The sequence below is a fragment of the Talpa occidentalis genome, unplaced genomic scaffold (genome assembly GCF_014898055.3).
Source record: "Talpa occidentalis isolate TD23 unplaced genomic scaffold, MPIMG_talOcc4v2.1 talOcc4.15, whole genome shotgun sequence".
Lineage (NCBI taxonomy): Eukaryota > Metazoa > Chordata > Mammalia > Eulipotyphla > Talpidae > Talpa > Talpa occidentalis.
Window position 1 is genome coordinate 38,029,025 of NW_023601543.1, and position 27,192 is coordinate 38,056,216.

The window sequence follows — 27,192 nt, forward strand, 5'->3', positions numbered from 1 at the left end:
GCAGTCACAGTTGATGCAAAGATCCCTATTCAATTTTTTTATTTATTTTTTTTCTTTTTCAATTTTTTCTTTTAATATTTATTTTTTTTTTTTACATTTTAGACAATATTTGCTTCACCCAACCCCTCAGATTGAGTCCCCATAGAATCTCCTTCCCCAAGGCACCCATGCACCATCACCACAGTCCCCTGTGCTCCTCCCTCCCTCCCTCTCACCCCTCTCCCTCCTCCTCCACTGCAGTATGTCTCTGGTTTATAATTGTCTGGTTTTGCTTTGTTGTGTTTTGTACTGTTATTATTTTTTATTTATTTTTATTTTTTTTAAATAATAAATTTTATTTTTATATTCCCCACACAATTGCAAACCCCCATTCTGACCCCAATCCCTCCCCTCCCGCCCCCCAAAAAGTGTCTCTGGTTCATAGTTTTTTGTTGATTTTGATTTTCACTTTCTTACAGTTATTCATTTTCCTGGTCCCTTATTTAAGTTTTCTAGATTCCTGCTATGAGTGAGACCATCCGGTATTTTTCTTTTCTTTCTGGCTTATTTCGCTGAGCATGATCCCTTCCAGCGCCATCCATGTTGCTGCAAATTGCATGTGTTTATCTTTTTTGAATGCTGAATAATATTCCATGGTGTATATGTACCACATCTTCTTGATCCAGTCATCTATTTTTGGGCATTTGGGCTGTTTCCAAAGCTTAGCTATTGTAAACAGTGCTGCTATAAACATAGGGGTGCAGGTGTTCTTTGGAATTGATGTTTCTGTGTCCTTTGGGTAAATACCTAGGAGTGGGATTGCTGGATCATATGGAAGCTCTATGTTTAGTAGGTCCAGAAATCTCCACACAGCTCTCCATAGTGGTTGGACCATTTATTATTATTATTATTTTTACACTGATGTCTGGTGGGAGTGCAAATTGTTCCAAACATTGTGGAAAGCTGTCTGGAGGTTCCTCAGTCTAGTAAAATGGAGCTACCATATGATCCAGCAATTCCATTCCTAGGGATCTATCCAAAGGACACAAAAACAGTGATTCAAAAGAGCACCTGTACACCTATGTTTATTGTAGCACTATTTACAATAGGTAAAATCTGGAAACAACCCAAATGACCAAAAATAGAAGACTGCTATAAATATAGGGGTACAGGTGCCCTTTGGAATTGTTGTTTCTGTGTCATCTGGTAAATACCTAGGAGTGGAATTGCTGGATCATATGGAAGCTCTATTTTTAGTAGGTCAAGAAATCTCCACAGAGCTCTCCATAGTGGTTGGACCAGTTTGTACTCCCACCAGCAGTGCAGGAGAGTTCCTTTTTCTCCACAACCTCACCAACATTTGTTGTTGCTAGTTTTTTTAATATGTGCCATTCTTACTGGTGTGAAATGGTATCTCATTGTAGTTTTGATTTGCATTTCCCTGATTACAAGTGATGTTGAACATTTTTTCATATGCCTGTTGGCCATTTGCATTTCTTCTTCAGAGAAGTTTCTTTTTAGCTCTTCTGCCCATTTTTTGACTGGATTATTTTCTTTGTTTTTGTTGAGTCTCATCAGCTCTTTGTAGATTTTTGTCATCAGTCCTTTATCTTTAGTGTTGTATGCAAAAATGTTCTCCCAGTCGGTGGGGTTTCTCTTTGTTTTGGTTACTGTTTCTTTTCCTGTGCAGAATCTCTTTAATTTGATGTAGTCCCAGCTGTTTACCTTTGCCTTCACTCTCACTGCTTTGGGTGATGTGTCTGTAAAGACGTCTTTGAGGTGAATGTCATGTAGTGTTTCACCTATATTTTCTCCTATGTATTTTATGGTTTCAGGTCTTATGTCTAGTCTAGCACTATTTATAATAGCTCAGCTATGGAAGCAACCCAAATGCCCAAAAATAGATGACTGGATCAAGAAGATGTGGTACATATACACCATGGAATATTACTCAGCAATCAAAAAAGATAAACACATGCAGTTTGCAGCAACATGGATGGAGCTAGAAGGGATCATGCTCAGCGATGTAAGTCAGAAAGAAAAAAAAAAATACCAGATGGTCTCACTCATAGAAGAATCTAGAAAACCTAAATAAGACACCAGGAAAAAGACTAATCAATACAAAGTAAAAATCAAAATCAACAAGCAACTATTAACCAGAGACACACTATGGGGGGGGTGAGGGAAGGGTGGGGAAAGGAAGGACTACAGTCAAAATAAGGTGGGGGTGCAATTGTATGGGGAATATAACCAAAATGAAAATGCATACATTGTGCAAAGATGAAAAAAATGTAAGAATTATATAAAATAAAATATTTAAATAAAAAAATAGAAGACTGGATCAAGAAGATGTGGTATATATACACAATGGAATACTATTCAGCAATCAAAAAAGATAAACTCATGTCATTCGCAGCAACACTGATGGAGCTAGAAGGAATTATGCTCAGTGAAATAAGCCAGAAGGAAAAAGATAAATATTGGATGGTTTCACTTATAACAGGAATATAGGGGAACCAAATAAAATCCCTATTCTAAAATGGTGAGTTGGAAGGGCACTTCCCTGCGCTGCAGTCTGCCCCAGTGGCAGCCGGAGGCCCCTCTGGGTTCCAACTGGTGGCCAGATGGGCCTGGTGTGTGGGAGCTTCCCAGCTCACCTCTGGCTGAGGGGGAAGGCCGTGTTTCCCTTCTTTTAATTAGAGAATCATATTATGATATTTTGCCTTCTGGGAGAAGCTAACTCCAAAATTCATCACTCTAAGTTTGTGGTGGTAACACAGTTCATAAAGGCATGTGAAAAGTCTCATAAATTTTTATGGAATGAAAATTCTCTGGTGTTATTATTATAGTTTATCTTTCAAACATTAATAAAAATTCATTTTCATGTCATAGTCAGGATCCATTTTTAGCTAATTTGCACACTTGATAAAGACATCCAGAACTGGGCCTCCCCGGTGGCACAGCGGTTGAGCACTGGGTTGCCAAGCTGCCCGCGGCCTCTGCGGCGCCTGTTGGATCCCCGGCTGCTCCCCGGCCGCCAGAGGAGGGTCCCACATGGCGCGCAAACCTCTTCTGCCGCCTGCTGCTCCCCTCAGCAGTGTGCTTGGGTCCTTCTGCCTGCTCTGCTCCCCGCTCTGGCTCTGGTGAATTCTCTCACCCTCCTGCGCTTCTGACTGTACCCAATGCATGTATAAACAAACAAATAAATAAATAAATAAAAACATGCCTCTATTAAAAAAAAATTACTTAAAAAAAAAAAAAGACATCCAGAACTAATAAATTTATGTGGCCTAGACCACCTCTTGTCAAGTTATTTTTCAAATGTAAACCTTGGTCTCCACAACTAGAATACAGTTAACCTTAAGGATTACACTCACATTTAACCTAGCATACAGTTATGGTAACATTCATTTAATATGGATGACACTTAAAACTAACTTTGATTTCAGAAATATCTTCCATCAGGAGCTTAAGGGAAATTCATTTCTTTCAACTCCCAAACATGTTGAGGAAACTTGGGCATGAATTCTAGGAAAGAAATATCAGTGAACACCTTTACTTTTAATGATGTATAATGAACTAAAGTTTAACAATATATGTGAGGTTGCATATTGTTCTAATAGTAAAAAAAAAAAAAAAACCTTTTTCTGGAAAGCTAGAATATTCATATATATTTGAGGAGAATTTAAAATTTTCACATTGAAAGCCAGTTTCTCAGAGAAAATAATTTTGATGATTAATCGTGTTTATAGTGATCCTTCCTGTGAATCTATCAAATGTCAACATGGTTCATAATCTTTGAAATTTTGCTGTCACTACTAAATTGTGAATTGACACTAAATTGCTAAGATTTATCATAGAACACCTGTTTTACCAGAATATTCACAAGGTGATGCTCTCAGCAATATGTTGTTATGGTACAATCGGAAAAGAAGTGTTGGTCAAAAATAAGATTAAATAAGACATGAAAATTGCTTCCAGGACTGTGTAATACAAAAGTGAGAGACATTTAAATTTGAATCTCTCCTAAGGGAGAACCATGACATATCCCATCTTAAATAGTTAGTGTAAACTCCATGAGCTGAAAATTTAAGACAAAAATAATACAACAAATCATGAAATCAATTTTTTTAGAAATTTGCAATCTTACCTTTCCTGCTTTTTTCCCTTCAGATTTCCACTGATTTAGAATATAATGGGAGCAAAACAGCAAAGGAAAACAAAACAAAAACAAAAATCAGCTTCAATTTGTTACTTAAATACATTTTAAAAATATTAATATTCCAAGTGCATTATTACACAGTTTTGTTCTTCTGAAACTGTTTTCATCTGCTGTGTTCTTCAGCAATACCAGTAAAGGGATGCAAAATATCTTAAATCTCATGCATCATTATGAACAGTCATATTATTACACACTTTAATTAGCATTAACTATTAAGTCACATGCTTAGTTCACATAGTTACTGGCCAAGAAAAGGCCTCGTTCTAATAAGATATTCCTGTATATCATTTATTTTCCTTCATTTTAATATGAATGAACCTTTATCTCAAGCATGGAAACCTTTATTAAGGAAAGAAAAACTAAGGCTTTTGGAAATTTATTAAGTTAGGAGAAATAGTAACATTTAAAGATATTAACTAAATGTTAAATTCTTAGGAACACCTTAATTTTTTTCAACTAGGTCCTTTTGGATGTAACCCTGGCAAAGTTATTTGTATGTTTTTATTAAGAATTTCTTTCCCCTCTTGTCCAATCTCAGTAGACATGTTAAATTTTGAAGATTCCATAACTATTTGTGTCATTTTTCCTTTTCATTCATTCATTCTTCTTTGTAGAAGATTAATACATCACATAATAAATAAGTCAAATGTCTATTATTCTGGCTAATGATACTCCCCCAAATCCTCTTGAAACCATGGCCAGTCCACCATCAGCCACATATGTGTATTTACCTGCCTTTTGACCTTGTTTTCGCAGAAGCAACAGAGCTTGACTTTCATCTCTTAAGTTATAACACAAGCATGTGCACAAGTGTTTGAGTTTAAGCTGAACTCCAAACTGACTGGAAATAAGAAACCACTCATAAGGAACCTAAGACTACATTCAACAAGGAAGATCTGATTATCTGGAAAATCCTCTCCAAACATGGACCAATTTGTGACTAACCAATCAGACTTTGCAAAGACCCTATCATTCTCATCCCTAGCCTTTCCCCTCATCTTCTTCTCCCACAAAATTAATCTTCACTCCAGGATTGAGGAGACAAATTTTAGCCTTGTCTCCTATCTCTTTGCTAGACAACATCACAATAAAACTCTTTCTTTACCCAAAAACTGATGTCATAATATTGTTTTCCATGCATGTCAGGTAGCAAGCTCTTCCTCAGTAACACTTTCTCTTCACATTTTGCCACAATTCTTGTCATTTATAACCCTATACAGAAGCTTCACTGAGAACCTTCTGTACAAAGAATCACAAAAAAATTGAGGTGGTAGTGCTGATTTTGAAATAAGATAAATACAGAGATACAATATAGTAAGAGATTGGATGCTCTACTGAACTTTATCCAATGGCTTATTCTGAGGCCAAGAGGGAATATTTTTCTTCCTGTCATCCTACTATAACTTGAATTTCCAAAATTGATATTGAGGCAAGTATCCAGATACAGGCACAATTCTGTTATGCAAGACAATTAAAGTGTGCTTTCCTTCTTCCATTTGTGCATCTATTTTTAGTCTAAGATATTTATGATGTCCTTATGTATTGATCAAATTCAACCATCAATGACACAAGTATATAATTCTATTTGTCTGTGATACCATAGCCTTTGGACAATGTCTTGAGTAATCTCTTATAAGAAAGTGCTTTTGGGGCCTCCCCGGTGGCGCAGCGGTTGAGCACTGGGTTGCGAAGCTGCCCGCGACCTCTTCGGTGCCAGTTCGATCCCTGGCTGCTCCACGGCCACTGGAGGAGGGTCCCACATGGCGCGCAGACCTCTCCTGCCCCCCGCTGCTCCCCTCAGCAGTGTACTTCGGTCCTTCTGCCTGTTCTGCTCCCTGCTCTGACTCTGGTGAATTCTCTCACCTCTTGCACTTGTGACTGTACCCAGTGATTGTATAAATAAGTAAATATAAATAAATCTTTAAAAAAAAAAAAAAGAAAGTGCTTTTGCTATGGAAACAACCCAAATGCCCAAAAATAGATGGTGGAGCAAGAAGATGTAGTACATATATACAATGGACTATTACTCAGCAATCAAAAAAGATAAAATCATGCAATTTGCAGCAACATGGATGGAGCTGGAAGGGAACATGCTCAGTGTAAATAGCCAGAAAGAAAAAGAAAAATACTGGATGGTCTCACTCATAGCAGGAATTTAGAAAACCTAAATAAGGGACCAGGAAAAAGACTAATTACAATAAAGTAAAAATCAACAAGCAATTATAAACCAGAGACAAACTATGGGTGGAGGGGGGGGAGTAGGATCAAAACAAAGGGGATTGGGAATTGTATGGGGACTATAACCAAGATGAAAATGCATACATTGTGCAAAAATGAAAAATGATGTAAAAATATATAAAATTGAAAAATAATAAAAAAAGAAGAATTAAAAAAAGAAAGTGTTTTTGGATATTAATTACTTTAAACAATTGATACTTATATCTCTTCTTTATTATGGATGATGATAATAATGTTAAAATTCAAATTTCCAACAAAAATAGTGGCATGGACCAAAAAAACCCAAATTTTTGCATACCTAAGAATATAATATTAAAAAGTATACTTTTTTTTATCTTTTTATGCCCTATTGGTATTTATTTTTAATACAGAGTAGATGTTAATGCATTGTTTATCATTTACCACTGAGTAATCTAAAAGAATTAAAACCTTAGCCAATTCAAGTGAAAATAAGAAAATGTTAACTATCTATTTTTGTGAATAACTTCTTGAATTATGAAAAAATTAATGACAATATTTAAGGTTAGTCAACATTGTGAGGTGGGCATCTCTTCATTTCAATGAAAATCATACAACTCCAAGATATGTATTTATTTTCCTAAATTATATATTTTAGTTAAGAACATTGCCTGCACTGTGCTACTTTCCCTGATTTAATAGTTTCTATTAAAAAAATTTCAAGTAGATCATGCATAAAATATTAAAACTAAAATTATAGTCCCTGCATTTATACACACACACAGACCCAACACAATCTGTCACCATGAATGCTTTCAATTGCATGCCAACTAGGCAAGTATTATAATAAAAAGAAAGCACAGAAATATGTTGGCACCCATGTAAGTAGGTTGACAAATTGATACCAGATTTGATATTAGAAATAATTAAAAAAAACAAAACTAGAAGAAGATGAACATACCTAAGATCAACTTCTATTTTAATACAGACATGCATTTTTATTCTCTTACTTAAAAACTTTTCTCAAAAGACCAATATTAAACCTACAATGTCACCGTACACAAACTTAATCTCATATATATGTATATTATTATATACAACTATTATTATATATGTATATATGTATATTATGTATAATATGCATGTATAATATACATACATATCCCTTCAAATTAGTGTTTTTCCATTCTTCAAGTAGATAGCTAGGAGTGCAATTGCTATTTCATATGGTCTATTTATCTATCTATCGATCTATCTATCTATCAATCAATCTATCTATCTATCTAAGTTTTGGGAAACTTATTGTTTTCCATAGGAGCTGCTCCAATCACATTTACATAAACAGTATATGAAAGTACTTTTTCTACACACCCTCACCAACATTTGTTATTTCTGATCTTTTTGATATGGCTGTTCTCATAAGTTAGAGGTGGTATCGCATTGTGGCTTTGATTTGCATGTCTGTGGTAGTGGTAAGTGGTGATAAATGATGAGGATTTTTTTTGTAAGCCTGTTGGCCATCTATACATCTTCTTCGAAAAATTGTCTGTTTCGCTTGTCTGACAAAATCTTAAGTTTTTCTGTTGTTGTAGTTGAGTTGTATGAATCTTTTGTCAATCTTGTATATTAACCCATGTCAGATGGATAATGTGCAAAATTTTCCTCCCATTCAGTAGGGTGTCTTTTCTTTTAATGATACTTATTTTCACTATGTAGAAGCTTTTTAGTTTGCTGTAGTTCCATTTGTTTATTGCTGTTGGAGTCCAGTCCCAAAGACATACTGAAGGCAATGTCATGGATTGTTTCTCCCCAGTTTTCATCTATGAATGTTTTGGTTCCATGTCTTACATCCAATTCTTTAGTACATTTGGAGTTTACTTTTGCATATGGAGTGAAACGGTGATCTAATTTCATTTATTTCAATGTGACTGTTCAGTGTCACAGCACCATTTCTTTTTTTTTTTTAACTTAGGTTGTTGTTTATTTATAAAAATAGAATCATACTATATATGATATTTTGCAACTTGCAGCTTTTTTTATTTTTTTTATTCCTGGATGTAGTTTGCATATATACATACATGAAACTGATTATTGCAGGAAATCTCAAAATATTGGAAGTTAAAACCATTACTATATTATTTAAAACATTCATGAACTAAGTTTGAGGACTATATAGTTTATATTTTAAGGAATCAGTGCAGATTAAGTTTTATTTCCAATTTTGGCTACTTTGAAAATAGTATATGAAAGAAAGGCTTACAATGAAACTCACGGTAATCAATAGAGGAAAAACTTTATTAAATGAAACATTATTTGATATTTTCAATAAACAAATATAGATATTCTGTAATTTATTTCCTTCTTAAGTGTGCATTTTGACTGAATTTTCAGCTTTGTATCCTCAGCACTTACTCTTGTAAATATTGAATATTTATAAATTGTTTTCAATTGGAAAGATAAAAACATTGGTAAAGTATTTAAGAAAACTACTACAACTAATTTTTTTTTATTTTTTATTTTTTTTAAATAATAAATTTTATTTTTATATTCCCCATACAATTGCAACCCCTGGGAGGAGGGATTTAACTTATTTTTAAAATTTTGTGCCCTCATCTTCTTGATCCAGTCATATATTTTGGGGCATTTGGATTGTTTCCAGGTTTTAGAACTATTATAAATAATGCTGCAATAAACATAGGGGTACAGGTATTCTTTTTTGTTTCCTTTGGGTAGATTCCTAGGAGTGGAATTGCTGGGGCATATGGTAGCTCCATTTTTGGTAGACTAAGGAACCTCCATACATATTTCCATAGTGGTTGAACCGGTTTGTACTCCCACCAGCAATGTAGGAGAATTCCTTTTTAACCACATCCTCACCAACATTTGTTGCTGCTGGTTTTTTGGATATGTGCCATCTTAAGGTGTAAGGTGATATCACAATGGAATACTATTCAGCAATCAAAAAAGATAAACTAATGCCATTTGTAGCAATATGGATGGAGGTAGAAGCAATTATGTTCAGTGAAATAAGTCAGACAGAAAAAGAAAAATATTGGTTTCACCTATAGGAGAAATATAGGGGAACCAAATAAGACATCGGGGGGAAATAATAAAAATACAAAGCAAAACAAAAACAAGCAGACAATTACAAACCAGAGACATCCTGAGGGGGAAGAGGAGGGAGAGGGATCCGAAGGAGGGAGGGAGGAACACAGGGGACTGTGGTGATGGTGCACAGGTGAATTGGTGAAGGAAATTCTATGGGGACTACATCTGAGAAAAGAAAGCAAACATTGTTTAAAAAGGAACAATGATGTAAAATACATATAAATAAATAAATTAAAGAAAAAATAAAAATTTGTGCCCAGTGGAGTGTGTGGTGAAACTGGATGTTGAAAATTACATTATTGACTTTTCTTCCACGATCTAAAGAGATACAATTTTTTTCACTGAGCACATATCAATATTATTCCATAGGAAAGAATTAGTTTTCTTCAGTGTTTATCCAACATCAGTTCTGAATGAGAGTTTCCTCACTGCAATCATACTCTAGTTTCTTTTTCATAGGTTAACTATTCATATGAACATAGGCTTATTTCTGGGCTTTTAATTCTATTTCTTTGGTCTATGTGTCCATTATTAGCCCAAAGCTATGTTCTTTTAATTTCTATATCTTTATATTATAGTTTGAAGTTGGGGGTGTGAATCCTCTGTCCCTCCTCTATTTTTCAGGATTGCTTTGGTTATTTAGGTCTTTTGTGGTTCCTAATAAATTTCAGTAATTTTTTCTATTTCTTTGATAAACACCATTTAAACCTTGATAGGAATTATATTGAAACAGCATATTGCTTTGGGTAAGATGGCCATTTAAAAATAATTTTAATTCTTCCAATCCATGAGCAGGGATTATCACTCCATTTCTTTGTATCTAATTCTTTTAGCATTGTCTTATACATTTCATTATACAGATCCTTTGCTTCTTTTGTTATGTTTGTTCTTAGGTATTTAATACTTTTTAATTGGATAGTTAATGTGATTTTTTTAAAGATTTATTTATTTATTTATACAAGCACTGGATACAGTTAGAAGCGCGGGAGGGTGAAAGAATTCACCAGAGCCAGAGCGGTAACATAACAGGCAGACTGATGAAATATATTGCTGAGGGAAGCAGTGGGCGCAGCAGGAGAGGTCTATCGCGCCATGTGGGACCCTCGCCGGTGGCAGGGGATGGAAATGGTGCTGCAGAGGCTGTGGGCAGCTTTGCAGCCCAGCGCTCAACCACTGCGCCACCAGGGGAGGCCCGTTAACGTGATATTTTATCTTGATTTCTTCCTCTAGCTCATTGCTTGCACACAGAAATACAATTGACTTTTGTAAATTGATTTTGTAATCTGCCACTTTTCTGTATCCATTTATTGTTTTTAAGTTTTTAAATTGAGTCTTTAGAATTTTCCATGTATGCTATGTCTTGTAAATAGTGATAGTTCTACTTCTTTCCCAATTTAAATTACTTTTATTTCTTTCTTCTGCTTAATTGTTATAACTAGGACTTCCAAAACTATCTTCTATAGTAGTGGTGAAAATGGACATCCTTGTCCTATTCTTGGTGTTACAGGAAAAACTTTCAGTTTTTCATGACATTAGCTGTGGGTTGGCCATATACATCCTTTATTATGTTTAGATATGTTCCTCCTGTGCACATATTTTTCAGGTTTTTATCATAAAAAGAAGTTGAATCTTATCAAATGCTTTCTCTGCATCTATTGATATGATCGTGCAGTTTTTAATTTCCTTTTTTTGATGTGGTGGATCACACCAATGGATTTTTGGGTATTGAACCACCCTTGCTTGCCTTGAATCAATCCCAATTGGTAATGATATATCATCCTTTTACAGTACTGTTGAACGGTTCTACTCAGATATTGATCTGTAGTTTTCCTTTTTGTCTGCTTCTAGTATCAGGGTAATGTTGGCCTTATAAACTATCTCTGGGCTCATTCCATATTTCTCAATTTTTTTGAAGTGTGAGGTGGATAGGTATTAGTCCATCTTTGAAGATTTAGTAGAATTAACTAGTCTTGGGATTTTGCTTTTAGGAAGATTTTAGATAACTATTTAGATTTCCTTGCTTGTAAATAGTTTGTTCAAGTTTGTTAATTTTTACTGATTCACTTTTGGAAGGTTGTATACTTATAAGAATTTGCTATTTCTTCTAGGATAACCATCTTATCATCATATAGATGTTCATAGTAGTCATTTCTACTACTCTGTATTTCTGAGATGACTATTTTTATTTTTCTTACAGTTTTTATTCTATTTGCAAGAGATTTCTTTTTTTTTCTTTGTGAGCATACTTAGAATCTTGTCAATTTTGTCAATTTTTTTCAAAGAACCAGATTTTGCTTCAGTTATTTTTTTTTTGTATTAGGTTAGTATTTCTCCTACCTTTTCCCAGGTTTTTCAATCTTGTCTACTGATTTTTGCATCATGCATGTATCCTATTTTTATTTGAAATTTCAATTTCTATTCTCTGTTCATTATTTTATTTCTCAAGTCATTCATTTTTATGAGTTTTTTAAAATCTGTCTTTTAACTTCTGTGTTTTCTTCCACTTCTTTGAATTTCTTCGTCATGGCAATTTGGTGTTCCATCTCTCATAGGAAGAACAAATGCGTCTTTGTGGTTCAATTCTGGAAAATTTTTCTTTTTTATGATGACATGTGTCCTTGAAGTTTCAAAATGCACGTGTTGTATTTTCTATTTTTTTGCTTTATATTTCGCTATTATTTTTATAAAGTATCTTTGGCAGTAACTTAGAGATTTTTTACTATTGGTACTTTTCCAGCAGTGCCTTTCCCATCTTCTCTAGATTTGGAGATAAGATCTTACACTGCTGAATTCTACTAAGGCACTTAACACAGGGTCATGAAGTAAGCTCTCAGCAAATACTATCAATTACCATCAACTCAACAAATACTATCAATTACTATCCATTACTATCAATTACCATCGTCATTATTATTTTAACCATGCACTGTATAAAACATGATAACACTGTGCTAAACAAGGAAGGGTTTTACAATCTACTATTCAAGTCAGCTACTAAAATAAAATCTTAGAAATCAAGGGGTCCAGTTATTACTGGGAGGGGACAGGCTCATGTCTGTGGTACTGCCAATATTCCTTCTCTTTAGGGTTTCAGATCTGATTTTCTAGATTATGCATGCTCTTGCATTTGTATTTACCTATTGGATTTCTTTAAGTTAATTTTCTGTCAAAAATGGAATTAGATTTATGTTAATTATTAGAAAATTCAGTGTTTACTCATATGCAAATAGCATGGGTAATTCCTTAATTTGGAGCCTAGAGTATCAGTTTATTTTCTATTATGTTGGCAAATTATCAAATTGCATAATTGAACAATTTTCCAATTCAATGATTGCAATTCTGTGCACAGTTTCCATCTGGTTAATTCAGATTAATTATATGTAAAAGTAGCATCTTATGTATGTAGTAAAGCTGAGGGATCTACAATCTAGTTCCCCTTCAGGGTAAGAATAATTACCCATTGTGACAAAACTGGGAAATTATAGCCTAGAATAAATTTTTGTTTCCCGCTTCATTTCTAACTTATTCATACATTCATTCACCAGTCTAGTTACTAAAGATACAGTCATTTTTGCCCTTACAAATATTATAGCCTTTGTAAGGGGACAGAGAAAAAAATTGTGTAGATAATTAAAATTGTTGTGTTATGAAATCAGTTTGGCAGCATTTTTTTCATTAATGGAGTTATCTTTGCATAATTTATACCCCCAGAGAATAATTTCTAATCCTTTAGCTATGACTTCAGCACATATATAATATAAACATTAATTAAAGTCATGACTTAATATTTACCACAGCTCAACTTCACTAGCTATGCTGCTGCCATATTTCTATAATGTACAATAAAATCACTCCTCTTGAGTGATCCATGAGGGCTTAAGTTATCAAAACTTTCATTAAATCTTCATGAGATAGGGTCTGAATTTTATTTTCAAAAGTACTTCATTCCACTAGAGGTGTATCTGCCTCAGATATCTCCCAGTATTGTTTTATTAATGTATCTGAAATATTTTAAGCATATACATTTTTACTACTTTGTGAATTTATTGTGAATATTTTAATTTTTATCATCTAACTTACCATATTGATGTTGTTTTCACCTTCCAAATCAACATAAAACAGAAGAGAGTTCCATTTATCTCTCTGACTGAGTTTATTCTCAGCAGAGCTCTGCATTTAGGACATTTTACTTTTCATTTTGATTATATATCATTAGGATTTTTGGAAGAATGAGAGAGTTGTGTAACTATTTGAAGCTTTATCTATGGAATCTTATTACTCAATAAATATTTATTGAACATCCACTATGTGACAATCATAGTACTTAAGATCAGATGTTCTAAAAGTAGACTTCCTGGTTCAAAACCCAGTTCTCCCACTTATTTATGTGACCTTGGGTAAATTGGTTAACACTAGTTGGTGCTGGATTTTGCATTATATCAAGCACCAATAAATAATAACTATATAATAATATTTCTGTGAGGGCTAATTGAGATACTAGACTAAAGCACTTAACACAGGGTTATGTAGTAAGCTCTCAACAAATACTGTCAATTACCATCATCATTATTATATTAACCATGCACTGTATAAAACATGATAACACTGTGATAAACAAGGAAGGGTTTTATAATCTACTGATCAAGTCAGCTACTAAAATAAAATCTTAGAATTTATCTGTTAATTATTTACATAAACATACACACACACACACACACACACACACACACACATATATATATATATATATATATATATATATATATATATATGAAAGTGTTTGGAAAAGTAACAGAGGAAAAACTTTTGCTTTGTTGCCCCAGGTAAATCAGCACCTCATTAAAGTGAATCACAGAAAATTGTACAATACTGATTTAGTTTGCCTGAAGTTTACAATATAGTCAGCTTAAAAATAATTTTATCCATCTAGTGACTTTAGTCAAAAAGTAAAAAGCTAAGTTTATTAAGAGGTTTAGACACTATAAATCACATGTCTTAATGAATGACATGTCTTAATGTCACATGTCTTAATGAATGACCCTTCATGTTAAATCAGTAGTGAAACAAAGGTTTCTATCTTAGGCTCATGGGATAGGAATATTGGCCAAAATGATGGGTTCTTTTTCATAGTCATTCTAATTGTGGCTCATCTTGAAATGATTAGATCTATTGTTAGAAAGAGACCTGTCAACACTAAGGGTACAAAGATTAATAGAAAATTCAGTTTAATTCCTTTAGATATATGTCTAAAGAACCAGTTGAACCATGAACCCATGAAATGAAGTTATTAAAGAAAATTTAATTGCCAGATTTTATTCACTTTCATCACCTGGCTAAAAATTAATCATTGTAAGCAAAGAACAGCAGAAAGCAAAATATATTATAACTGGTATTGTATAGATAGAACAACTTAAAAATTGGCTACATAAATAGTAAATAGTTGATGCATTAAGCTGGAACAAAAGTAAGGTATTTGTAAGTCATTAGAAATGCTCTAACAAAAACTGGTTTAATTTCAATTGAAGGTCAAATTTATCTTTGCGAAGCATCAACACTTCCTTCAGTAGTATGGTAGTCTCACATATTTTCTTTTATGCCAAGAAGGTGCAGAAAATTAATTTCAGTCAGTCCTGCCTGAAAATCTCCAAAAGTTTTGTCTTAATGTGTTCCTATATAAGCTACCACTCTTATTTTCTAGCTGATCACAAATACATGTTTCCAAGTTGTAGAAGAGCAACAACAATAGAGCAGGACTGCCTCACTGTTTCTCTACAAATGTCATGATTAAAATACTCAGAGTTAATGTGAGCACATTTCCTTGGAATAAGTGACTACATCAAAATATGAGTTAAATGAGGGTGGGAAAGATCTGTTAGATAACAATTAATGTGATATGATTACAATTCTAGAATATTCTGCTAAACATTTAAAGGAGAGTTCATTCCAATTATATTCCAAAGATAAAAAAGAGGAGAAACATTTCTCATTTCATTTATAAGGCTGTTTTTGTCCTGAAAACAAATTAGAAAAGGGACAGAATAAAAAAAGAAAACTGACCAATATCTCTTATGAATATAGAAGATAATATTCTAAACTAAATACTAACAAATCAAATTCAATAATACATAAAAGTAATTATACATCCTGACCAAGAGTGTTCTAGGTATGCAATACATGTTCACTGTTGGAAAAACAATATAATCCACCACATAAATAAAACAGGGAGAAAAATCATATAATACTATCAACTTAAGAATATGAGAGTTCTGGGGCCTCCCCGGTGCTGCAGCGGTTGAGCGCTGGGTTGCGAAGCTGCCCGCAGGCTCTGCAGCGCTGGTTCGATACCCGGCTGCTCCCCAGCCTCAGGAGGAGGGTCCCACATGGCGCGCAGACCTCTCCTGCCGCCCGCTGCTCCCCTCAGCAGTGTACCTCGGTCCTTCTGCCTGCTCTGCTCCCCGCTCTGGCTCTGGTGAATTCTCTCACCCTCCCGCGCTTCTAACTGTACCCAGTGCTTGTATAAATAAATTAATTAATTAAAAAAAATCACTGCTATCCATAAAAAAAAGAATAGGAGAGTACTATATCTACAAGTTAAAGAGCATTTATAAAATAATTCAGTACCTAACATCATACTTAATGAGGAAAGACTAATGTTATTCCTCTATAATTAGAAGCATGGCAAAAAAAAAAAAGTCTATACAGCACTCAATAATACTGGAATTTTTAATTAAAGTAACATTGTTTTACAACACTTTATATGATTCAGAGGTACAGGTTCACACCTCTTCAGATGTATGTTACCATACCACACCTACCACAAAAGCACCCATAGATCTCAACCACAGTTCATTGTACCTCCTCCACATTTGCCACTCTTGTCCTCCTCAACTGATAGCCTCAGTTTTGCAGTCGTATTTCCATGGTTTGTTTTTGGTTTGGTTTTCCCTGACTCTTTGTTTTCTTTCTCTGGGTTCCAATTCTGAGTAAAATCATCTCTCTTTTTTTTTTAAGATTTATTTATTTATGCATACAAGAACTGGGGTACAGGCCAGAGATGCGGGGGATGAGAGGATTCACCAGAGCAGAGTGTGGAACAGAACAGGCAGACTGACGGAAACACATGCTGAAGGGAACAGTGGGTGAGTCAGGAGAAGCCTGCTGCGCCATGTGGGTAGCTCCCTGGTCAGGGATCAAACTCGTGGCTGCAATGGCAGTGGATAGCCTCATAGGTTGCGTCTTAACCTCTTGCACCACCAGAGAGCCCTGAAACCACCCTTATTTGTCTTTGTCCTTCTGTCTTATTATGCTTAGCATGATCCCCCTCCACTTCCATCCATGTTGTCACAGATGCCAAGAGTTCATCTTTATTTTTATAGCGAAGTCTATTCCATTTTTCTTTTTTTAAAAAAAGATTTATTTATTTATTTTTATTTATTTATACAAGCACTGGCTACAGTCAGAAGCGCGGAAGAGTGAGAGAATTCACCAGAGCCAGAGCGGGGAGCAGAGCAGGCAGAAGGACCGAAGCATACTGCTGAGGGGAGCAGCGGGCGGCAGGAGAGGTCTGCGCGCCATGCAGGACCCTCCTCTGGTGGCCGGGGAGCAGCCAGGGATCGAACCCGCGCTGCAGAGGCTGCAGGCAGCTTCGCAACCCAGCGCTCAACCGCTGCGTCACCGGGGAGGCCCTATTCTATTTTTCTTGATCCAGTGATATGTTGATGGGTATTGAGGTTATTTCCATAACTTGGCTATTGTAAATAGTGCTGCAATGAACAAAGGAGTGCATGAATCTCCTTGAATTGGTGTTTTTGGATTCTCAGTTAGATACCTAGGAGTGGAATTGCTGGTTCATATGGTAGATCTATTTTTAACATTTTGACTAACCTAAAATTGTGAGAGCATTCCATACATCTCAGAAACATAAAAATTAGGTTGAGCTTTGCTTTCTTCCAAAGATGTGGAAGTTTATCTTATTGTAGAAAAGGCATTTTTCAAAATATATGAGCTTCCCATAGATAAAATCATGGGATTAACTTGGTTTCTTCATGACAGACATGACTATGAATAAAATACCTGCTTCTTGAACCTTCCAATTTTACATGGAATCTAAGAAAGCAAAACTAAAGGGATTGGATGACTGCTTATTAAACATATATAACTTCTTTAGAATTATTTGTATTAAAACTAATAGCAATTCTATGAATATTGTATAAATATCTCCATGTAACACATATGGAATCAAATTCAAATACTTTATCACCAGCTCCAAGCTTCAAACATAGTTAATGAGATACCAACTAACTTGTTTGAGTCTTACTACAAAAAGAATCAAATAATATTGTTGCCTGAATATGAGTATTTAATTGTTTAAATATCTTTACTACAGAATAAGTTCCGTAAGTTCAAAACCTTTGACTTCTAAAAGTTAGTCCAAATTTATCATGTCTCCCCCTTGGGCATTCTAACCTCTGGTGACAACTCTCTTTTGAGGATGTCACACCACCCTGGAAGTTGCTCTATCTCTAACTCCACCTATCCTATTCCTGATGCTTATTCTTCTCTACAGTGGCCTACACATAATTCTCAATAAACTTTACTTATGAGCCCACATAAAAAAAAAAAAGTAATGAAAAGTAATGAGATTTCAGCACTTTGATTTCAGTGTCACCATAAAGGTTCATCTGTGATTACAAAAGCAAATTATTTGGCTTGAATGCTAGGCATTGCTAGAGGATTTCTATGCAGGCTGACAAGTCTAAATTCACATTTTATGTGAAGAAGTGATTTATAAGGTAAAAGTATATATCCAACATTGATTTCTTCCTTATATTTTATAAACTGAGAAGCTGTATTTTTATACATTTGAATGACCATTGAACGCAGTGGTGTTTGAATTCAATATATAATTTTTACTATAAAATCCTTATGTAATATATATTAAAATCATAGTTAACAAGTTTTTAAAATATCAATTGTCAATAATGTATAGTGTAAGAGCTCTAGAAGGATGGCTCCCACCAGTATGGTCTGTATTTATCCAATGTGAGTGCTCACTAAACTTACAGCCGTGGACATAGAAGCCATTTACAATGCTGCTGAGATTCACTAACATGCCATGGGGATCACTAGAATGTCAAGCAATGCCTGGGATGTGTTTTCATTGAAGAAATATTCTTTATTAATAAATAAGAATGGAAGGCAGTGTATGGTTGAAGAAATATCAAGGATTATAGAATAAAAATATTTATGTTTAAACCTTCCCATCTAACATTTACAAGGTGTGCAATGCATTATTTAAGCTTCTCTGAGTCTGTTTCCTCAACTAAGAAAATGATATAATAATATCTATACCTCAAGAAAATTATTATAAAGACTGAGGAAAAGGAAAGAATTACTGTATGAATTCTTGTGTGAATTACCTTGTGTGATGTTTTTAGTAATCACTTAAAAATGAAAGTTATTAATGATTAAAAGTAAAGTACACCACTAAAGGTCAAGGATAATGGCTAAATCTTAGGACTTTAGTCAGAGAACAATGTTGAGTATTTTCTGTTTCTAAAGTTAAAAGCCCTGTATTTATATATAATACCACAACAGGACATATTGATTTTTTAATATTAGGTGGCCTGTGTGTAAAGAGTATGTCTAAACTTGGTTTGATATTATAAGATCTTCTGCAAAATAACACTTCAATACAAAAATAATCTTCAAAAATTTTTTGGAAATGTTTTGACCTCAGATCTTTCCATGATAATAGTTAACTTAAATTTTATAGAATATGCACTTTACCCTAAAATATAGAGAAATCAAAACAACATGAACAAATACGGAATTTCTAACCAAAAGATAACTGCTTTAGACTTTGAGGAAAACATGAATTATGAAGTCTGTGGCAGTGTAGTAATCCAATACTATACTAATTAAAAAAAGTAATAGTAAATATAAAAAAAGAAATAAAAATTGTTATAAGGGTAATAGCTTGATTTTATTTTTTAAGCATCCTTGTTTATTTTCTCACAATATAGGGTTTCTCCCCTCAATCGTGATCATCATAATTTTTCCACCACCAAAGCACCCATATTCCTCCACCATATTCTACTGTGCTCTCCTCTCCCACTGTATTTTACTCTCCTTATATCTATGGTAGAGTAGTCATAGTCTGACTTTGTCTGATCCTTTGTATGGTTTCTCTAGTTTACACATATAAGTAAAACCATCCAGTATTAATTTTTCTCCTTCTGGCTCACTTTATTTAGAATAATCCCTTCCAGCTCCATTCATATTGGCATAAATGTCATGAGCTTATCTTTTTTTGATTACTGAGTAATATTCCATTAGATATACATACCACATCCTTTTGATTTATTCATCTGCTTAGGGGCATTTATATTGCTTCCATATCTGGACTATTGTAACTAGTGCTACCATAAACACATAGGAGTACAGGCTTTCTTTCAAATTAGAGTATGGAATTAGTATATGGAAAGAACTATGGAGGTTACTAAAAAGACTATAAATGGATCTACTATATGGCCCAGCAATCCCACTCCCACTCCTGTGTATCTATCCAAGAGTACAAAAACAAGGACACACGCACACAAGCAAAAAAAATTTGATTTAATTATTTTCATTTTATCATAAGCTAGATTTTGATTCAAAAGGTAAATAAAACATTAAAAACTTTGTTTTTGATTTTTAAGACAAGTGTATATCTTAAAAGTTTTATCAATAGTATCATCTAACATGAGACAGAAATTGGTAACTAAAGAAGTTAATCATACATGTGCTATGGAAATTGTTTTCAGTTTCATGACACCAATGAATGTATTCTCAAGATAGCTCTACTTCTCAGGAAGAAATATCCAAGGGGTCTTTCCAAGTAGACACATATTGAAATTAATTTAAAAAATGTTCTCCGGTGGCGCAGCGGGTTGAGTGCCGCGCTGTGAAGCTGTCCACAGCTTCTGCAGCCGCGGGCTCGATTCCCGGCCAACCAGGGAGAAACCCACATGGTGCAGCAGACCTCTCCCGCCTCGCCCGCTGCTCCCTTCATCAGTGTCTTCGGTCCATCTGCCTGTTGTGCTCCCCACTCTGTCTCTGGTGAATTCTCTCACCCTCCAGCGCCTCTGACTGTATCCTAGTTCTTGTATTAATAAATAGATATTTAAATATATATATAAAAAATTTAAAAAATGCTGCTTAAGTATAGTTTAATATATGATGATTGAATTATGCATAGTCAAGGAAGGCAGTTTTCTTGAAGAATCTACTTTTTTTTCCTTGCAAGAGAAGCAAATCACTATTATTGACCCTCAATTAAAAACCTAAATTTCTTTTTGATGTTGTTTTATTTAAGAAGAAAGAAAGAAAATAAAACTTGCATGACTTACTGTTTGAGTAATTGTTCATTATCTAGAATATGAAAGCATTATGAGAACTGGTTTTACTTTATAAAATTGATTAGTTAAACCCCTATAGATATCTTCTCTGGGCTATGGTATTACATAAGATTAGTGTAGCATTCCTCCAAGTGAATTTACTGTTAACATACTGAACTAGTGATCCTGGTAGCCACTATTCCAAGATTACAAGACGATTCTTTAAAACTGGAAATTCTTAAAGTCTATCACCTTCCTCATCCTACAGAAAGATTTTCATGAAGGGTAAACATAGTAGATTAATTACTTCTAAAAGTTGCTGGTTTTCTGACTGTTTCAATGCCTCATTTCAAAACCTCATATTCATTATGGTCCCTATGTTTTATCGTCTTTTTTATTTTCACTCCAGAATAATAAAGGTGCCATCTTAACTTTATCACATGCAAGTGTGTACAGGTGTGCTAGTTAAATAGAATATTATGTTAGCTTAACACCAGAAAGAACTTCCTGTTATGGAAGGGGAAAATATGAGTCATTATAAAATACTATATGACCAAAAAAGTTAGAATACCATACAACTGGCACATGTAGACAGCATGTGCAGTGTTGGATAGTATTATATCACACCAGGAGAAAACATGTATTTACTAACACAGTTTCACACTAGAGTTCATCAGAAAATCACCTAACAAAACTTAATACAACACATACTGACAAACACGAATTGTTGAAAAGAAAGCTGAAGTTCAAAAATGGAAGCATTTTGATAAGCCTACCAAGACTTAATACATAACCTGACTGCAGTTTCAACCTTCCATGTGAATATAGTCTTAACTAGTCAGTATAGAATTTTCTTGCCAGCATCAATGTGGTAATCTTTGCAATTCCTCAAAGGAAGATGAGATAATCTCCCAAAGACCTTTATTCATTCCCTATAGGTAGGTTATCTAAGCCTGAAATAATTCCCTCTTCCCTTATCTTTCCCTATTTCTGCCTATAGAACCTTTTATTTTGCACAATTTTTAAAATCACATTTTTATTTGCTTGTTGGGACACTCTCCCAATTCATGAATTGTTTAATAAAGTCAATTAGGTCTTTAAAATTAGCTTGGATGGATTTTTCTTAACAGAATATTTCTTACACATTTTTGAAAATCAAAGAAAGAGAATTGAGATGAATTATCAATGTTTCCCTTCATACCTGTGGTTGGGAATGAGTCCATATCTCCACAGTTGTTGACTCTTTCTTGGGGGTACAAGATTGCAAAACTTCCTTCATTGGCTTTATAAGGGGAAAAAAAAGAAGCATTTTTAAGATGTTTGTTAAAAGTAAAAAGCATCATACATTGTAAATAGAATATATTTTGAACACAGGTAGATCGAATAATGTTTTAGTAAATTATACCTTTCCAGACATCATAGTCATTGAGGACTTATAAAGTGTCAGAAACATCTTTATATTTGGAGATCAACAAAAATTCCTTTCCTCAAATACCATACACCCAGTGTTGTATTTAAGCCTCCCATTAAACAATGGAATTCTGAAGGACAATGCAATTATTGAAATGGCTGAAATTTAAGATAGAAAGACAATACTGTAGGGGAGGAAAAATATTTTCCCCCTACTCTTCAGTGAGACATCTCTGCAATAAAAGACAGATTTAAAAAGAGAAAAAGAAGCAGATGTTAATAATATGTATACCTCCTGCAGGCATAGGAGAAACCCAGGAAAACTAAGTGACTGTATAAAACGTACCAGTTCCCACCTTAAATATTAGTTTAAATATTATCCCAGGCTAAAAACAAAAGATGCCGAGGATGGAGGAAGCAAGTTATTGGAGGTTATCAACCAAAGTTCTGCAAACTAAGGTAAGGTTGTTACACAGATTTAAGTTCTTTCTTTCTTCCTTGATAAATGTTTCAACAAATTTGTTCATCCTCCACTTTTTGTTACAGAGAAGAAGACACACAAATGGAGAGTTCCCTTATAAGTATACTTAAAAAAAAAAGGTAACTTCTTGGTTTTCAGGGTATTTCCTGTGTCTGTTTTTGTCTTAAAAATAATCAGACTAAAATAATCCTCATATAAAGGGCTACTTTTGGAGTGACAAATTCTACTCTCCTTCAGTCCAAACTTACAACTCAGTGACTTCTAGAAGTTGTATTTGTGAAAACTATTCCTGTGTGTGCCACCATAACATAAATTTGCTATCCATACAAAGTTCTTTAATAGAAATGGTAAATGTCAATAAATGTAAGAACAGATATACAGATACTAATTTAACTAGAGTAATTATCAGTCTTGAAATGATGATGTCTGTATCCATTACTTTTTCTGAGTAAGTTCTCTATTTTTAAATACTGAATGCATGTGTACATGTTTTAGTTAATTAATTTTAAATATATTTATTTTTAGTTTCATTTGTCTATCATTAATTTTATTTTAAATTTTCATTTATTTCTTATTTTCTTACATCTTTGTTAATTTTATTGATGTGACATTACATTATGACATATAGTGTAATGTTCATTGTGCATCAGTGAGAATCAACAGGAATATAGCTACATTAAGTTCACTACTAAAATTGCAAATCTATCCTTCACCATATCATTACAAATCCCCATCACACCTTCCCTTCTGGTGGCCATTAACTGGTTTCATATTCCAATAGCTTATTTTTGATTAATTTAATTCACCTGTTTCTCTGCATGCCACATATGAGTAAAATCACACGGTGCTTGTTTTTCTTTTTGGCTAGTTTACTAACCATAATCACTACTACATCCATCTGTGTTGTTGCAAAATGGCAGGGTTTTGTGTTTTTATAACTGAATAGTATTCGATTGTGTAAAAATACTACAATTTCTTCATCCATTTATCAATTGATGGGCACTTATTTTGTTTTCAGTTCCTGGCTATTGTAAAGAGTGTTTCAATAAACACAAGAGTGCATGCATTTCTTCAAATTAGTGTCTGTGTGTTTTCTGATAAATATCCACAAGTGGGGATACTGGATAATAAAGAATTATTATTATTTTTAAGAAATCCCATATTGTTTTTCCATAACGGCTGCACCATTTTACATTCCCACCAACACGTATGAAGTTTCCTTTCTCTATTTCCTCTCTAACATTTGTTGTTTCTTGTCTTTTTGATAATATCCATCTTCACAAGCATGAGGTAATAATCACATTGTTGTTTTGATTTGAATTTTCTCTAAAAAAGAAAATGATGATCATCTTTTCCTGTACCTACTGGTCATCTATATGACTTCTTTGGAGAAGTGTCTATCCAGATCCTCTACCAATATTTTTTAGATCAGGTTGTTTGTTCTCTCATTGTTGAGATTTAAAGTTCTTTGTATGTTTTGGATCTTAACCCTTTGTCATACAAACACTGTGCAAATATCTTTTCCCATTCACTTGGATGTCCTTTTATTTTGATGAAAGATTATTCTGCTGTGCAGACTGTTTTTAGTTGATGCAGTCCCAATTATTTAATTTTGCTTTCATTTGACTTGACAGTGGATTTGAGTCCCCAAACACATCTGTAAGCTAATGTCTGGGAGCATATTGCCTATATTTCCTTCTATGTATTTTCTGGTTTCAGTTTTTGTATTCAAGCCTTAACTCCACTTTGAATTAATTTTTATATGTGCTATAAGATAGTGGTTCAGTTTTCCCAATATCATTTATTGAAGAGACTTTCCTTGCTCCACTGTAAGCTATTGGTTCCTTTATCATAAATCAGTTGTCCATATGTATGTGGTGTTATTTCTGGGCTCTCAATTTGATTCCATTGGTATGTGTCAGTGTGTCAGTTGTTATTTTAATACCAACCTGCTTTAATTACTATCACTTTGTAGAAGAGTTTGAAGTACAGACGCTTGATACATCCATTGTTGTTTTTTTTTCCCCCCCTCAGGAGTGTTTTTGTTTTTTGTATGAATAACATCTCTTTTGCATTTGATTTCATTTGTGTTTTTTTTTTTTTTCTCTCTGAGTCTGGATAAGGGCTTGTCTATTTTGTTAATCTTTTCATTGTGTTGAGGGGGGGCGGAGCAACATGGCAGCGAGGAGACACTGCGAGTAAGATCTCCCATTAAAAAAAGCGAATAGGGAGGAAAAGCGGCAGGTCCCAGTGAGAACTGGGACACGGAAGATAAACGGGTGACGCCAGCGAACTGCCCGAAGAAGAAAGTGGCCATAAAAGAGGACTAGAAGGGAGGGAAGCGCAGAACCCTGCTCCCCTCCCCCGCCCACAGAGGCAGCACTCTCCGACCGGCAGAGAGGAGGAAACAACAAACCAAAACGGCCAACAAGAACAAACGACACAGCAAGCGGGACTGTGAGTGGAAAGGAACTATTGCAGCCACCACACCCCGTGAACGGGAGCTGAGGCGAACCCTGCAGGATCCGCCGCGGCGGTGAGCGAACGGCTCCTGGCGCCATTAGAGAAGAACAAAGACTCCGGGAGACGCGCACACAGCCCGGGCTGCCGGTAAGCTGGCGCGGAAACGCTGCGCGCTCGGGGAGCTTGAAAAGCAAGTGCAGACCTGGATTGCGGCTGCCCAGGTCCCCGCGCCTGCGACCTAGGCTTGCGGGGAGACGCACGGAGGTCCTCACTGAGGTGAAGGTCCCTCCCTGAGTGAGCAGGAACCAGGCGCCCAGGCACGGGAGCGGTGCAAAAGGCGCCATTCCCGCGCCACTGAACTGGGCTACAGCCCGCGTCCTGGAACTGAGGGCTTTGAACTGAGACCCGGGGCACGAAAATTCGGGGCGTGGTTTCTCCACGACGGTGGGGCACAAGGCAGACACAGCACCCCAAAGCCGTTGAGGTGTACCCTACCATTCCCGCTCTGTTCTCTGTCCCACGGGTGGGGGAGGCGAAAAACAGCCCCCAAGGCCAATAGAGAGATCTCTGCGCCACCTAGCGACCAGGAAAAAAAAAGTCACTAACACCCTATAAAAACAGGACATTTCTTAAGACTGCTTGAAAGGGCAGAAGGTTTCTGGAGGACCAGTGGCCAGCCGGAAGTTATTCCACGCCAGGCCCTTCCGACCAGCAGTCTGAGCCCACAGAGAGCAGGCACCCACGTCCGGGGCAGACCGGGGGCGCAGAAGAGTGTGCCTGAAACCGGAGGCGCAGGGACTGCATCCCGCTTCGCCATTTGAGAACAGGGACATTTCTTCAGTAAAAACTGCCTAAAACCAGCAGAAAGCTCCCCCAGAAGACAGAGATGGCTCCTGGAAGAGCCAGAGGGGAGCGGAGAAGTTCACCAAGATGTCAGTCAGTCCGAGCAACACAGTGCCAACGCATACGACAAATTAGAAAACAGACAGTAGGGAGTAGAAGAACCACACGCAACCTAAACAACTCCTCAGGAAAGAAGCACACCACAAAAAGAAAACCACTCCCCAGATTGCAACGACAGCAACTTGGAAGAACTTCTGAGCCTTCCAGAAAGAGAATTTAAAATTGCCATGATTAAAAAAGTGATAGATCAGAAGAAGGAAATTGAGTCCCTAAAGAGGGAAGTAAGAGAAATGCAGAGATCAAAAGATTAATGGAGGAACTAAAGAACTCTGGGAAAAGCAATGAAAGCAGAATAGATGAAATGGAAGAACGAATAAGTAATCTTGAAGACACAGAAATAAAAGAACCAAAACAGAAAAGGAAAGAGAAGTACGAAGGAAAAAGAATGAAGAAAGACTTCGGGAACTATCTGACTCCATGAGGAAAGGAAATATAAGAGTTATAGGAATTCCAGAAGGAGAGGAGAGAGATGTAGGAACAGAGAAAATATTCATGGATATAATTGAAGAGAACTTCCCAAATGAGAAGAAGGAGCTGAAATTGATATACAAGAAGCAAGAAGAACACCAAACTTCCACGACGAAAGGAAAAAACACAGCAAGACACATAATAGTAAAGCTCCCAATCCAGGACAAGGAAAATAATGAAGCTGACAAGAGGGAAGAAACAGATAACATTCAAAGGAAAACCAATCAGGCTGACATCAGACTTCTCTGAAGAAACACTACGGGCAAGGAGAGAGTGGAGGGACATAGTCAACAGACTCCAAGAAAACAGATGCCAACCAAGAATACTCTATCCCGCAAAGCTCTCTTTCCTCCATGAAGAAAGAATATGGACCTTCCCAGACAAAGAGAAACTCCGGAATTTCATTGCGACTAAACCCCCACTCCAAAAAATACTACAAGGAATCCTAAAGCCAGAACCTCAGGGAAGAATAACAACGAAAGAAGACCAAAAAAAAAAAAAAAAGTTATTAAAAGAATAAATAA

At 35.3% G+C, this 27,192-nt stretch overlaps 1 protein-coding gene across 3 annotated transcripts in view; it reads right to left on the bottom strand.

Moving 5' to 3' along the window:
• PCDH11X (protocadherin 11 X-linked) overlaps positions 1-27,192 on the bottom strand; it is a 248,463-nt gene that overhangs the window by 116,151 nt on the left and 105,120 nt on the right. For 2 of the 3 annotated variants that reach the window (XM_054695654.1, XM_054695655.1), the window contains exons 4-5: positions 22,085-22,165; positions 4,130-4,159 (exon numbers count right to left, since the gene is read on the bottom strand). In XM_054695654.1, the coding sequence (XP_054551629.1) occupies positions 4,130-4,159; positions 22,085-22,165 (111 nt within the window). Of the gene's footprint in view, positions 1-4,129; positions 4,160-22,084; positions 22,166-27,192 lie in introns of those variants that run through there. The other variant, XM_037512216.2, reaches the window with a different exon arrangement.